The sequence below is a fragment of the Podarcis erhardii genome (assembly GCF_964252035.2).
Source record: "Podarcis erhardii genome assembly, chromosome: 15".
Classification (NCBI taxonomy): Eukaryota; Metazoa; Chordata; class Lepidosauria; order Squamata; family Lacertidae; genus Podarcis; species Podarcis erhardii.
This window is the reverse complement of record NC_138505.1, coordinates 19,815,609-19,829,639: the sequence shown is the minus strand read 5'-3', so window position 1 is coordinate 19,829,639 and position 14,031 is coordinate 19,815,609. Positions and strand designations below refer to the sequence as shown.

Genomic DNA, 14,031 nt, shown 5'->3' with positions numbered 1-14,031 from the left:
CACAGGCTTCTAGCTGGCCATTGTGAGAACAGGATGCAGGATTAGAAGGGCCATTGGCCTGATCCAGCAGGCTCTTCTTATGTTCTTATGCTAGACTGCACTAAAACTCGCTTTTAAATATGTATTTGTAAAGGTATTTTCTCCTAAAACGCACATTTCAAAACTTCTTTAAATACTAGGGACTGTCACCAAGCATTGTTCCATCACCCTTGACCAGCCCCCTCCCCTTTATACCTCACTACGCCCTTGGCTGTCCCATCACAGCTCACTCCAAGCTCCTCCCTCTCCACTCCCTTTAAAAAGCCACTTCATAGAATGGCTTGCTAAACAGTTATGTGAATCGCCTCGCCACCCTACCCCTCTTTCCTGTCTGCTGTACCTCCTGCTGCAATTGCCATGGCCGCCAATGAGCAGCCAGGTGAACTGAAGAGCGTGACGACACCTTGCCTTTCTATGTATATAGGAAGAAATGCATATATGTAAGCCAAGCGCTGTGACGTTCAGGGTAGCACAAAACAAAATAAAAATCTGACAGACAGCCCTCCTCCAAACCACGCATCAGTCCAGGAATTTCTTGATGGTTTGGTGTGTATTGGCATCCGTAAAAGGTTCGATTCCTCAAGAATCCCTCCCCCACGCACACCCTTTGAAGCTCATCTGTGCAGCTTTGAACTATGAGATCACTGAACACTTGCAGTACCTCTCGGCCCTCTGATCCATCAACTAGTCAAAGAAGAACAAGGATAAAACACTAGCAGCTTACTGCAAAAGTGCTCGCCTTGCTGGGGAGATCAAGGCAAAGCGAATTGTAACTGTAGGGATTTCTTTGAGTTTGATGAGCCGAGACCTCATCATTCAAGAAAAGAATAGAAAAAGCACCCACTGCCCAGATGCAAACAGCTTTCACTGCTCACCAACCACCCCCCCCCCATTATTCCCTGACACCCTCCCACAACTTGCTTACAGGCCTGGCGCTAATGGTCTAGAAGCGAGAAAGGTGTAGGAGGCATCGTTCACCTTGCTGTCTCCACAAAGCGCTGGTCTCCGCGCTCATTAAAACCGCCACAGTCAGCCAGCCTTCGCTGGAGAAGGAATCTATCTGCCTGGGCGCTGATGTTATTTATGTTTTTGGTTTGACCTATGGGATTTGTATCACTCACTCAGCTTTTCCATCAAAAAAGCTACAAGGTGCCTTGCATCAACATGAAAAAGAGTAATTGGTGGCAGGTATCTATCTCCCTGCTGTAGGAACATCTAGGCTTCCTTAGTGCAAAGGATGCACAAATCTGTCAGGTTCGGTTTGTCTCAGTTTTTTCCTGCCCAACCAGTTTTCAGTCCAATTTCATTTTCCAGCACAATCATTTGCCAAACTTGTAGCTCCCTATATTTCCACATCAGTTGTTTTTTTTTAGTCCTTATGGAAATTCAGCAGCCTTTGCATCGTTCCTCACAATATACGCCTTTGGGCAAGCAATTTCCCCTAAGGTATTTGTGCATGTTGCTTTTCACTGACATTTGCATTCGTTCCACTACTGCATACCTTGGGTCAGACCCCACCTGGGCTACTGTGTGCAGTTCTGGGCACCATAGTTTAAGAAGGATATTGACAAGGTGGAACGTGTTGAGGGAGTTGGGTATGTGTAGCCAACAGGAGATGAGAAGACAGAGGTGATACAATAGCCGCCTTCAAATATCTGGGAAAGATTTGTCATATAAAGTAAATCCAGTTTCTTAAAAGTCTTGAAGGCGTTTACAAAACTCTTTACGCCGTTTCTGTGGGATGCTATTGGAAACGGTGTAAAGAGTTTTGTAAATGCCTTCAAGACTGGTCGCCTCCAGATGACCTGTTGCTGAGCATGTGTCCTGATTTGTTTGCCCTTTTAAGAAACTGGATTTACTTTATATGACAAATCTTCCCCAGACACCATAACTGCCTTTCGTAATGTCTACTGCTGTTCAAGGAGATGCCTTCAAATATCTGAGCAGCTGTCACATGGAAGATGGAGCAAGCTTGTTTTCCCCTGCTCCAGAGGGTAGCACCAGAACCAATGGATTCAGATGACAAGAAAGGAGATTCCCACCAAACATTAGGAACAACTTTCCAAGGGTAAGAGCTGTTTGACAGTGGAAAGGACTACCTCAGAAGGTGGTGGACTCTCTCTCTCTCTCTCTCTCTCTCTCTCTCTCTCTCCAACAGACGTTGGATGGCTGTATGCCAGGGATTCTTCAGCTGGGATCCCTGCATTGCAGAGGGTGAGACTAGAGATGACAGTCCTACAATTCTATGCCATTATGTATACCTGTGTTGGTTTGAGAACTCCATTGTGGAACCCAGAGATGTGTGAATTTCAAAGGACAGCCGTGTCTCTGTTTGCTTATTGTTTCTAGGTAGGTTTGCATTAAGATGTTTTGCTTTTTAAAAAATTGCTGTTTGAGAATTTGCATATTTTTAAAAATATGCTTGGGTCTCTGGCTGGGGACCATAGCTCCTTCCACACCTGACGTGTGCCTTAAGGCCTAGGGTGCATTCAGACATGAGGAATATTGTGTTAGTTTTCCTGATTATAATGCTAACGCTTCTATCTCATTTTCTGGTGTTGCTTTCTTACTACAGTACCTGTTGAACAAGAAACAGTGGCTTTCTTGACCATTATACTGGCTGAATTGCAAGCATTTGGCACAACAACAAACACTGTTGGACCACGCTGCTACTCCCCCACGCTTTCTGCAAATGCCTGCTTCTGTTCCCCTGTGATTCCCCCATGGAAAAGGCAAGAAAGAACTGTATGCTGGTCTGCCGTCCCAGATCTTGTCACTTTATTCCCACAATTTTCTAGATAAAGGGGGCTGCAAATGGATTTTTCCCCCTGGAAGCAAATAACAAAGAAACGAGTCCTGGGTATGTGCAATGTTCCACTTGTTTTCCGGAATTGGCATTTACATTGCGTTGAGGCTCAACTGCTATACAAAAATTGACATTTACGAAATGTCGGGGAGATGGAATAAAGTGCCGTGTGAATGGAGCCCTAGAAAGCTAAAGCTTCTCTCCCTTGGAACTCCCTATCCCAGCTTGACCTCCATCTATCTGAGCATGCCATTTTCTTTGACACAAGAGGCTGCCTCTGGTAGGCAGCCTTGAATTGTCTTCAGGTTTCTCTGCATGCTAGATGGGTAGCTAGCACCCCCTACTGGCTCGCAGGTTTTTTAAACTGCCAACCTGTCCTTATGTCAGGGTGGTTCCACACCTTTGCCCTGTTCCCAGAAAGTTTGCAAGGAGCTTTTTTAAGTCAAGACAAATGCAACAGGGGGTGGTAGCTGTGGGTCTTCCACCAAATATTCTGCTCCTATCAGACCCACGGTTCCTGTTGAATATACTGGTGTGGCTAGAACTATGCACTGGGACAAGGCAGATGTAAGGTTAGCAACCCACAATTGCCTATTAGTGCTAATGGGTGAAAGCATTGGGGGACAGAAGCTGGTCCATTATGTCTGTCCAGTAGCAGCCAGTCCACATGTCCCTCCCTGCCTTACTGCTAGCCTAGGGAGTGGTCCTGGTTGTTAGCTTCTTCCTCCGTAGTTGCAGCAGAACATAGCAGGGAGGAGGATGAAGGCAAAACCAGAACAAGTTGGCTCTGGCACCACCTACTGCTGGGCTCCATGCCTTCCACCCTAACAGGTCCAAGAACCATCAGGGACTACTGTTCATGAGAGATGATGAGAGGGTGCGTATTTACACCTACATCCCTCCCTACCTGGCAATCTGGGACCAGAAATAAGCCTAGAAAGCAGTGGGGGAAATGGGATCAGGGGGGTTTCAGATACTGGGTGTGGGCAGAGGGCAACCGCATGGGTGAAAGAGAGTCCCCCCCAACTCAGACTGCTTATTGAGTACTTTAAACCCAGTGGTGGGGTACCTGATGCCCTACCAATGTTGTTGGGCTACAGTTCCCATCATCCCTGAGCATTGGCCATGCTTGCAGGGGCTGATGGGAGTTGTAGTCCAACAAAGCCCAGGATGGTCACAGGCTCCCCACCACTCCTTTAACTGGAGATATCAGAGCTGAAGCTGGGGCCTTTTTAAGGCAAAGCATGCACTCTGCCCCCTATTTTGGCTCAGTGGCAAAATCAGCTCTCGGAGTGAGGCGCCTCAACAAGCAGAGGGCTGCATCCAACCAAGTTCTGATCCAAGTAGACTCAGTGAAATAAATGAACCTAAGTTAGCCATTGCAGTTAACTGCAACTGACTAACATTGGACACAACCGAGAGCAAGGAAGGATCTGGCATGCTCTTTCTTCTGACTGGGAAACAGCACGGGGATTTTTCAGCCAGAACTCACTGGAACTCGGTTCCAGCACCTCTCAGGTGGGCACCATTGCCATTATAAGAGAACAAGGGAGGCATTCCTGGTGAGTTCCGGCACCTCTTTTTCTAGACAAATAGCACTGGGCAATAGTATTTTATCATTTAACGAGCATTAACTGCCAGACAGGTACACACACCCCATGTAGCAATTTTTTTTAGAGAAGTCTTGGAGCCTTGGCATATACATTGCTTGGGAAAGTTTGACTGAAGAGGGGGAAGAGATAGGGAGAGGGAGAGAGAGAGAGAGAGATTCTGGCCAAGCTCTATTAAGAAACATGGGCCGCGTTGGCGTAGATAGGAACTCGTATCTGCTCATTAGGCAGTGGATGGGGGGAGGGAATTAATGAAAGCCAATGAAATGAAAATGGCTTTGGGTTTGAGTTTAATAGGACAGAAATAGCCCTGGTATGATAATCCACCTTTCAATGTGACATGGAAGGATGTGGAGGAGGATGAATGAAAGCCCAGCATTCCCAAGTGTGGTCTGGGGCGGGCATAGGCACCGACTCCATGGGGCCTGAGGGGACCCGAGCCCCCTCAAAAATTCGTTTGGGGGGGCTCCGCCCCCCAATAATTTAAGAAAATTATTAGTTATATTATGCTTTGTAAAATCACAAAATTATGTTGGTATTTTTTATTTTCCTTGTTTGACGATAGTTACCTTTTAAAATACATTCAGTAATGAGTTAAAACAAAGCCACTCCCGATCTAGAGAGGGGGTGGGGTTGTGGGCTCTCGACCCATCAACAATCTCGCGGGGCTGGCATCAGCCCAGCGAGAAGCGGGGATTCCCCCTAGCTCATTAATATTCACTGCCCACGGCGGCAGCCAATCGACTGCCACAAAGGGCGGGCCCTCACAGGTTCACTTAAGGTCGGGGCAGCCCGGGGCTCGCCCCTTTCATTCCCCCAGCAGCAGCGGTTTGGAGGTCTTGGGGCCCCCCCAATATTTTTTATAAGTCGGTATGGGCCCCCCCCCCAATATTTTTTATAAGTCGGCACCCCTGGGGGCGGGGTAAAGTGTCCCAGACTCCATGCAGGATTGTAGACTGCACACAGGGGCCCCCAACATGGCGTCTGTGAGCTAGGGATGGGAAAGAAGCCTGATTTAGTTTGCATTTAACTCTACATTTAACCAATCCCCGCTTTCCGCAACAATAAGAGAACAAAAACACAGTCATCCCGCGGAATTGGCACATATCCAAATTTTGCAATGCAGTCCTTCTAACTGAGATGTTCACAAAAATGCATATGCTAGGGGAACACCAGTGTGGAAATCAAGATGCTTGTGGAAATAACATACAGAAATGTATTGGATATGGGGAAATCGGTTGCAGGCTTGTGTACGTTACTCAGAACCGCAGACCAAGCTGCAGAAGGGTTTTCATGAGGATTTGAAAACATTGCAAGGTGCTGCAGAAATGTGAAGAGCTGAATTTTAGACGGGGAAACTGTGAAACAGAGAGAACCAAATTTGACATCTCCATCCACCCCTTTAGTTTCAAGGGAATGGTGGGCAAGTTCTGTTATGTCCAATGGAACGCCATGGAAAACACAACTTGAGCCACTCTAAGGGAAGACACTGGAGCACTGCAAATCATTTGCACATGCACAGAAAATAGTAGATCTAGCTGGAAGGCAACACATCCATTGATCACTGCAATGCATCCATCCATCATTACTGTTATTATTATTATTTAATTGTAAGGTTATTGTATATAATCATAAAGGTAAAGCTAAAGGGACCCCTGACCACTAGGTCCAGTCGTGAACGACTCTGGGGTTGCAGCACTCATCTCGCTTTATTGGCCGAGGGAGCCGGCGTACAGCTTCCAGGTCATGTGGCCAGCATGACTAAGCCACTTCTGGCAAACCAGAGCAGCACACGGAAACGCCGTTTACCTTCCCGCCAGAGCGGTACCTATTTATCTACTTGCACTTGACGTCCTTTCGAACTGCTAGGTTGGCAGGAGCAGGGACCAAGCAACGGGAGCTCACTCCGTCACTGGGATTCAAACCGCCAACCTTCTGATCGGCAAGCCCTAGGCTCTGTGGTTGAGACCACAGCACCACCCGTGTCCCTTGTATATAATCATAGACATTTGTATAATCTTAGGAAGAGCTTTCTGACAATAAGAGCTTGGAATGTGGTGGCCTCTCCTTCCTTGGAGGTTTTTAAGCAGAGGTTGGATGGCCACCTGTCAGGGATGCTTTAGCTGAGATTCCTGTATTGCAGGGGCTTAGACTGTATGACCCTTCTAACTCTGCAAATCTGTGATTCTGTAATCTTAGGAGGGGCGTGGCTTGTGAGGAAGAAGAGGCATGGCTGTGACTATCATGAAAGGACCCTGAATCTGACACTCCACTACTGCTCCTTTCATCTCTGAAACGTCATGAAGCGATTCCCACTGACTACTCCCAGGCTCCTTCAGCCTATTTCAAGATTCACCCGGACACAGATGAAGTAAAATAGGGCTTCACCCCACACCACACACCACATAGCACCAGATGTCCGCATGACATGACTACTTTGCTTCCTGCTATGAATGTGTGTGTAGAAGCTGGCTGGTTGGGAAAGATGTCTGCTTTCCCTCTGAACCAGTCTCTTCATACCATTTGCATCACATCTGTCAAAGCATCCACACCAAGAGTGGGTCCCAGGCACCAGGCACCAGTCTCAAGAGTGTTTGAGTGTGTGTCCTCTGAGTTTTTATTCCCCATTGCTCATACCTTGACGATCTCTTGAGCAATCTGCCTTGTTTTGTTGACATCCAGGACAATCTTGGCATCTCTCACCACCGAGTAGAGCGTCCGTCCTTTGCACAAGCTGGAAAGGAAGATGGGGAAATCAGAATTAACGAAACCCACGGAAATTGCTGTAAGATCGGGACATAGAGGAAACGCAAAAGCACTTAAACGGATAGAAGGATTGCAATTTCTCATCCAGGTAATCAAAATGGTCTGGGACTTGTACACTCCAGGATGCAGGGAGAAGGACATGAATCCAGTTTGGGATGTCTGGACCCTAGCTTTATGCTTTTCTTAGCTCCACAATGGCTGTCTTCTGCTTCCTCTGTCAGAGACAGCATGCCTCTGTATGCCTGTCGCTGGGAATCATAAGTGGAGAGATGTGTCGCACTCGGATCCCGCTTGCAGGCTGCTCGTTGGGGCATCTGGTTGGCCACTGTGAGAAAAGGACACTGAACCAGATGGACATTTTCTTTGTTAGAAAGAAAAAGGAAAACTGCAAGAACTGGGCTCCTGGAGGAATTCCCCTCAAAGAGCTACAATTCCCAGAGTGTTCCTCATCCCGGGGAACTCTAACTCTGGGAGAAGAAATAGGGATCTCCTAACAAGTCTCAGCACCCTAAACGAACTACAGCCCCCAGAATCCTTTGGGAGAGAGCCACAACTCTTTAAAGGGCTTTAAAGGTATGGTATGGACGTAGCCTGGAACGAGACTTCTTGCTGAAGGAAGGAAAGTGTCCTCCGTACGCCAGACACGAACCACCAAACTTCCCCCTTTTCCCGTACCTGTTGCCGAGAAATCTATTTGTGGAGTCTTAATTACCAAATGCAGCTGTCGGAGAGTGGGGGGTGGGGAGGGAAAGGAGGGGACACTGAAACCAATTAAAGCCTGTATTGACATTTGAATCATGTAATGGAGCCTGTGGGCGGATTCTGCCGCAACTTTCTCCCCACCAGAGAGGCTGCCTCCCCACTCCAGGCAATCCTGCCCACCTACACACATTGCAGGTGAAGCGAGAGAGGGCAAAGGCAATACCTGGGCTCAGATAATAAGCCAAAGCCCCCCCCCCCCCGAAATAAAAGCGGCTCCGAGTGGATCGCAGGTGTTAATTTCATCTGGTTCTCTCGCTAATGACAGGAGCGCCACAGCTTTTAATTGTTCTTCTTCTCCCGCCCCTGCAGACATCTCGCAGCTTCTGCTCCTGCCTCCCCCTCCTCGCGACACCGGAGGCAGGACCTGCCGCTCTCCAGAAGCCGTAGGAGGACGGTGTACCGGGGGTGGGGGGAAGGCCGGGGCTCAGTGGCAGAACATCTGCCTCGCATGCAGAAGTCCCGGGATCAATCCCAGTGGTCCACCACCGAGCCATAGCCCTTCATTATACCGAGTCAGACCACTGGGCCACCTAGCTTAGCATGGTCACCACAACAGACCTTTCAAGTGTCCCTATTTTCCAGGGACAGTCCCGGATTCACAGAAGCCAGTTTCTGGTTTGACCCCAGAAATGTCCCACTTTTCCTTAGGACGTCCCTATTTTCATCAGAGAAATGTTGGAAGGTATGGAGTTATGCAGCCCCTGAGCCCATGAGATTAGTAGAACAACCTTTAGAAGACACCTGAAGCCAAGGCAGCCCTGTCTAGCGAAGTTCTTTGATGTTTTATTATGTTTTTCATATATGTTGGAAGCCGCCCAGAGTGCCTGGGGCAACCCAATCAGATGGGCAGGGTATAAATAATAAAATTATCATCGTCATTATTATGGAATAGAACGTCCCTATTTTCAACAGAGAAATGTTGGAGGGTATGCAATCCTCGGCACCTCTAGTTAGAGACAGGAAGGAGCCCTGCCTGAAACCCCAGGAAGCTGCTGCCAGTCAGTGTAGACAATAATGAGCTAGATGAACCACTGGCCCGAATCAGGTCCCGTCTGAATTTAAGCAGTCTCTTGCCACTTTCAACAGCCGCAGGTTCCTTCAAAGAATTTTGGGAAGTGTAGTTTGTTAAGGGCACTGAGAGTTGTTTGGGGGTTCCATTCGCCATGCAGAGCTACAATTTTCAGAGCACAGGCAATGATCAATTTACATGTATCCAATTGACAAGTGACGGTGCACACAAGCATGGCACCGAACCCAGAAGTGACCCTAAAACGTCACTAAAAGGGCAGAACAGGAAGAACGCTTTATGCGGGCCCCGCCAACATGCGCAGGGGTCCAGAATGTAACCCCCTCACAAAACGAGGATTGACTGTTATCTAATAATTTCTCCCCAGGAACGGATTTTCCCCTGGAAGCAAATAACTCAGAAATGAGCCCTAAACTTGCACTATATCTCTCTATATTTCTGGAAGCGGCTTTTGCAAGTGAAAGCTGAGAAATAACCAGTGATTTTCTTCTAAAAAGAAAGAAAAAGATGTGTGTACTGCAATCCCTTGAGTACCCCCAGGAAAAAAACAAACACTGGATATAATGCAGAAATTAGCAGTTAGGGAAATGTCAGGAAACTGATAAATGGCAGTGTGAATGCACCCAATATCCAGTTTGGGATCATCTCTGGTTTCCTTTCTGACAAGCAAAACAGGACCCAATAATCCACTGGGCACATAAGGGAATGCAAAATGTGAATGAGATAGGGCAGAGCTTTCTCCAGGGACACTTTCCCTGCTCATGTTTCCACACCACACTCTAGCACAAGGTCCACTTGGCAAACGAGCTCTTTCCTGCCCCGCCCTGCAAGGCCTTCTCTGCATTCCTCATCGTCACGGCCCATCTCACGGGCAATGGGGCAACTGCGAACCCAACTGTGAGGCTGTCCCAGCCCACCCCTCTGAGAGCGTCTGCAAATCAGGTCCACAACGAGGCTTCGGAAGGGCATGCACATCAACTCCAAAGGAAGGCGCGGTGGAAATTAATGACTCAAGGAATGGCCTGGCCTTCCGTCAGGAGGTTCAGATCATTGAGCAGATGGTCTGTAATAAAAAAAATGGCACCAATGCAAACAGGGAGGAGGAGGGAACCCCTCCACTTGTGTTTTCCTTATGAAACAGGCAGCACCGTTTTCTGAAGTTTCCAGAGGAGTGCTAGCCTTCTACAGGGGGGCGGGGGAGTCTTGTGGCACTTGTCAGCATCCATCCATCTCAAGAGACAATGGAGTGCACCTCCACTGTATTAGCAGCACTGAAGTGACCTCTCCAGGACACAAACCTGGGCAATGTATCTGAGGGTCCTGGACAGCCCAGGTGACAAGACCCCATTCTCAGCCTCGCTGATGTGGTCCAAAGGAAAGCAGAGCAATACGTTTGGCACTAGCTTGGCTGCAAGAGTTGCTTGAAGGAGGCGCGCAAGGCGCCATCCAACTGTCTTAGGGACTACACTCTGGATTTGGTCCACATCCAAAAGATTCCTGCATTGCAGGGGGTTAGACTAGATGGCCATCATGGTCCCTTCCAACTCTACAATTCTACGATCATAGGCGCCGACTCCATGGGGCCTGAGGGGGCCCGAGCCCCCTCAAAAATTCGTTTGGGGGGGCTCCGCCCCCCCAATAATTTGAGAAAATTATTAGTTATATTATGCTTTGTAAAATCACAAAATTATGTTGGTATTTTTTATTTTCCTTGTTTGACGATAGTTACCTTTTAAAATACATTCAGTAATGAGTTAAAACAAAGCCACTCCCGATCTAGAGAGGGGGTGGGGTTGCGGGCTCTCGACCCATCAACAATCTCGCGGGGCTGGCGTCAGCCCGGCGAGAAGCGGGGATTCCCCCTAGCTCATTAATATTCACCGCCCACGGCGGCAGCCAATTGGCTGCCGCAAAGGGCGGGCCCTCACAGGTTCACTTAAGGTCGGGGCAGCCCGGGGCTCGCCCCTTTCATTCCCCCAGCAGCAGCGGTTTGGAGGTCTTGGGCCCCCCCAATAATTTTTATAAGTCGGTATGGGCCCCCGCCCCCCCAATATTTTTTATAAGTCGGCGCCCCTGTCTACGATCCAATCCAGGGATGCCAGCCCCCACCTCCTTAGTCTCAGGGTCACTCTTGTCGATCTCAGCAGGGAAGAGGATGGGGACAAACCTGGAATCGCCGGTCTCTATCTCCAGCTACTGTAAAGGCTCACCCCTCCAACTTCTGCCCTACCAGTTCCCTTGGGCACCAACTACCATTGGTGGCAGCAACAGCTCTGCCTGGGAGGGCAGGCTATCTTGCACCATCCCTGGATTCATTCTTTTCTCTTGCAGGACATGAACCTTTTTCTTTCTTTCTTGTTTTACATCGAAGGGTGGAACAGCAAGGCCCGCTCATCCCATCTGAGTAGAAACCCAAGATTCAGATGTGTCATTACTTGGCTTGCCCATCGTTGCCTCTTGCGCCACCTGCAGTTGAACCTCCTTCTGCCTTACTCGTCTCACCAATCACTGCTGGATAATCAATACCATTACAGTGGTACCTCAGGTTACATACGCTTCAGATTACAGACTCCGCTAACCCAGAAATAGTACCTCGGGTTAAGAACTTTGCTTCAGGATGAGAACAGAAATCATGTTCCGGTGGTGCGGCAGCTAAAGTGGTGCTTCAGTTAAGAACAGTTTCAGGTTAAGAACGGACCTCCGGAACGAATTAAGTACTTAACCCGAGGCACCACTGTACTAAAACAATCAAAACTAAAGCTTGTTGGATCTGGAGACAAAGCGAGGCGAGGCGATTGCTGAGTCACTCTCGCAAGTGCTTTCCATCAGCAGATGAGTAACCTGTTGAGAAACTTTGGTGGCAAATCTTGGGAGGTATGGAAACTCCTTGCTGGAGGAGAAGGGGGAGCCTCTCATACATAACTCCGCTGCCTCTTCTTTTTCTGCTAAGGAACAGCACCTGTTGCTATTGAGCAGAAGCCACCTGCAAGATCTTTTCAAATCCTCGCCGGGTTATTTTCTTACAGTTTCTTTAGCGCTGTAAGAGGCAAAGAAAAGACCTCAAAGGAGGCAAGGATTATAGCAACGCCTCTGCTTTGCCCATCCAGGGGGTGGGGGGAGTGGGGGTGGGAATACGATGTTTTTCCCAAGGTTCCTATTGACCCGGAGCCTCATCGAGACTCATGTTTAAGAGGCGTAGCAAGTAAAAAAAGAAAGAAAGAAAAGAAACACAGGCTTCTTTTTTGTGAGATGCGCTGCCTGATTTGCTCTTGAAGTAGGCCCTTCATAAATCAGGTCGTTTACCCAGGCACGCTCCGCTTTATAAATGGAAATTTGCATCTGTTAACCGCAAAGCCAGCTTCGGCAACCTGCGCGAACTATGCCGTGGCTTAGACAAGCACCGCACACAAGGTTCCCGGCACCGTTTAATCTGCCAATTAGAAGCACCTGGGCAGATGTGCTCCTTTGTATACGGGTGATTCTCTACCCGCAAGGAGTGCTAATATGTCAGAGAAGATTTTTTGCCCCCTGATTCATTGAATGTGGCACTTCTATTTCCCCTCCCGCTCTCATAAAAACCTAAGAGTCCAGCTTCCTCTTCTTATCACAGTGGCCAATGAGATGCCTAAAGGAAGTCCGCAAGGAGGACCTGAGCAGAACAACACTCTCCCCACTTGTGATTCTGAGCAACTGGTATTCAGGGGCATAGGGTTGCCATCTTTCAAAAAGTAAAAAGAACCAGGACACCCTGGAAGTTCTTGAGCTTTTTTTAAACAAACCCCAAAGTTCAGAACTTCCCCCAGGACATCAATTCTGCCTTTGAGATCCCAGTAAGAGTAGTGTCTGGGAAAATCTGGACATAAAAAAGGTAAAAGTAATAGACCACTGGATGGTTAAGTCCAGCCACATGCTGGGGTTGCGGCGCTCATTTCGCTTTCAGGCGGATGGAGCCGGTGTTTGTTCACAGACAACTTTCTGAGTCATGTGGCCAGCAGGACTAAACAGCTTCTGGCACATTGGAACACCATGATGGAAACTAGAGTGCATGGAAACACTGTTTACCTTCCCACCGCAGCAGTTTATCTACTTGCACTGTTTATCTACTTGCACTGGCGTGCTTTCAAACTGCTAGGTTGGCAGGAGCTGGGACAGAGCAACGGCAGCTTAACCGTTCATGGGGATTCGAACTGCCGACCTTCTGATTGGCAAGCCCAAGAGGCTCAGTGATTTAGACCACAGTGCCACCCACGTCCCAGTATGGCAGCCCTCACACAGTAGCCATGGATAGCCTTCATGAATATATCTAATCCTATTAAAAACAACAACAAAATCCTGACTGCTGGATCCTATCTGGTCCAGTATCCTCTTCTAACAGTGACCACCCCACAAGCAGGACCCAAATGCAAGTCTCCCCACTTGCGATTCCAGTAACTGATATTCAGAGGAATATACTGCCTCCAGCAGTAGAGGTGCCACACCATCTTGCTGTGCTCCCACGCCAACCTGATCCTTGGCTCCTCTGGACAACTCCTGGTGAAGCCAGGTGTTGAGCTGAGTGCCAGGGGTGGTGGGCATGCAGGGCCGTCTTTGCCTGGGGGTGCAAGGGGTGCTGGGCACCCAGGCGCCAAATTCTGGGGGGTGGCAAGTGTATACCTACTGTATACACTCTCGATTGGCGGCAGTGAAAAGCAATGGAGAAAAAGTCCCCACCCCCCTCCTCCATCACCCTGTTACTCTGTAGCGTCGAATATTCCCGATGAGTCAGGAAACAAAAGCTCAACAACTTTGCGTTTGCCCCTCCCCAAAAAAGCTCACTAAAAGTTCATTTGGGGGCGGCTTAACTAAATTTGGGGGCTCTGGACGGATCTTTGCACCCCAGCGGTGCATATGCTAAAGACGGTCCTGTGGGCATGGGACAGCAGGTTAGCCTAACTTGGTCATTTACTCGCTTTCGCCTCCAGCCAAAGTTCTGGGCCTGAGCTCTCCAACTCCAGCCCAGTCCACTGCACCATGAACCACTG

At 48.6% G+C, this 14,031-nt stretch overlaps 1 protein-coding gene across 2 annotated transcripts in view; it reads right to left on the bottom strand.

The window, feature by feature from the left end:
- KSR2 (kinase suppressor of ras 2) overlaps positions 1-14,031 on the bottom strand; it is a gene marked incomplete at its 3' end in the record, with an annotated part of 189,408 nt that overhangs the window by 22,328 nt on the left and 153,049 nt on the right. For both annotated transcript variants that reach the window (XM_081841791.1, XM_081841790.1), the window contains one exon: positions 7,093-7,189. In XM_081841791.1, the coding sequence (XP_081697917.1) occupies positions 7,093-7,189 (97 nt within the window). The remainder of the gene's footprint in view (positions 1-7,092; positions 7,190-14,031) is intronic.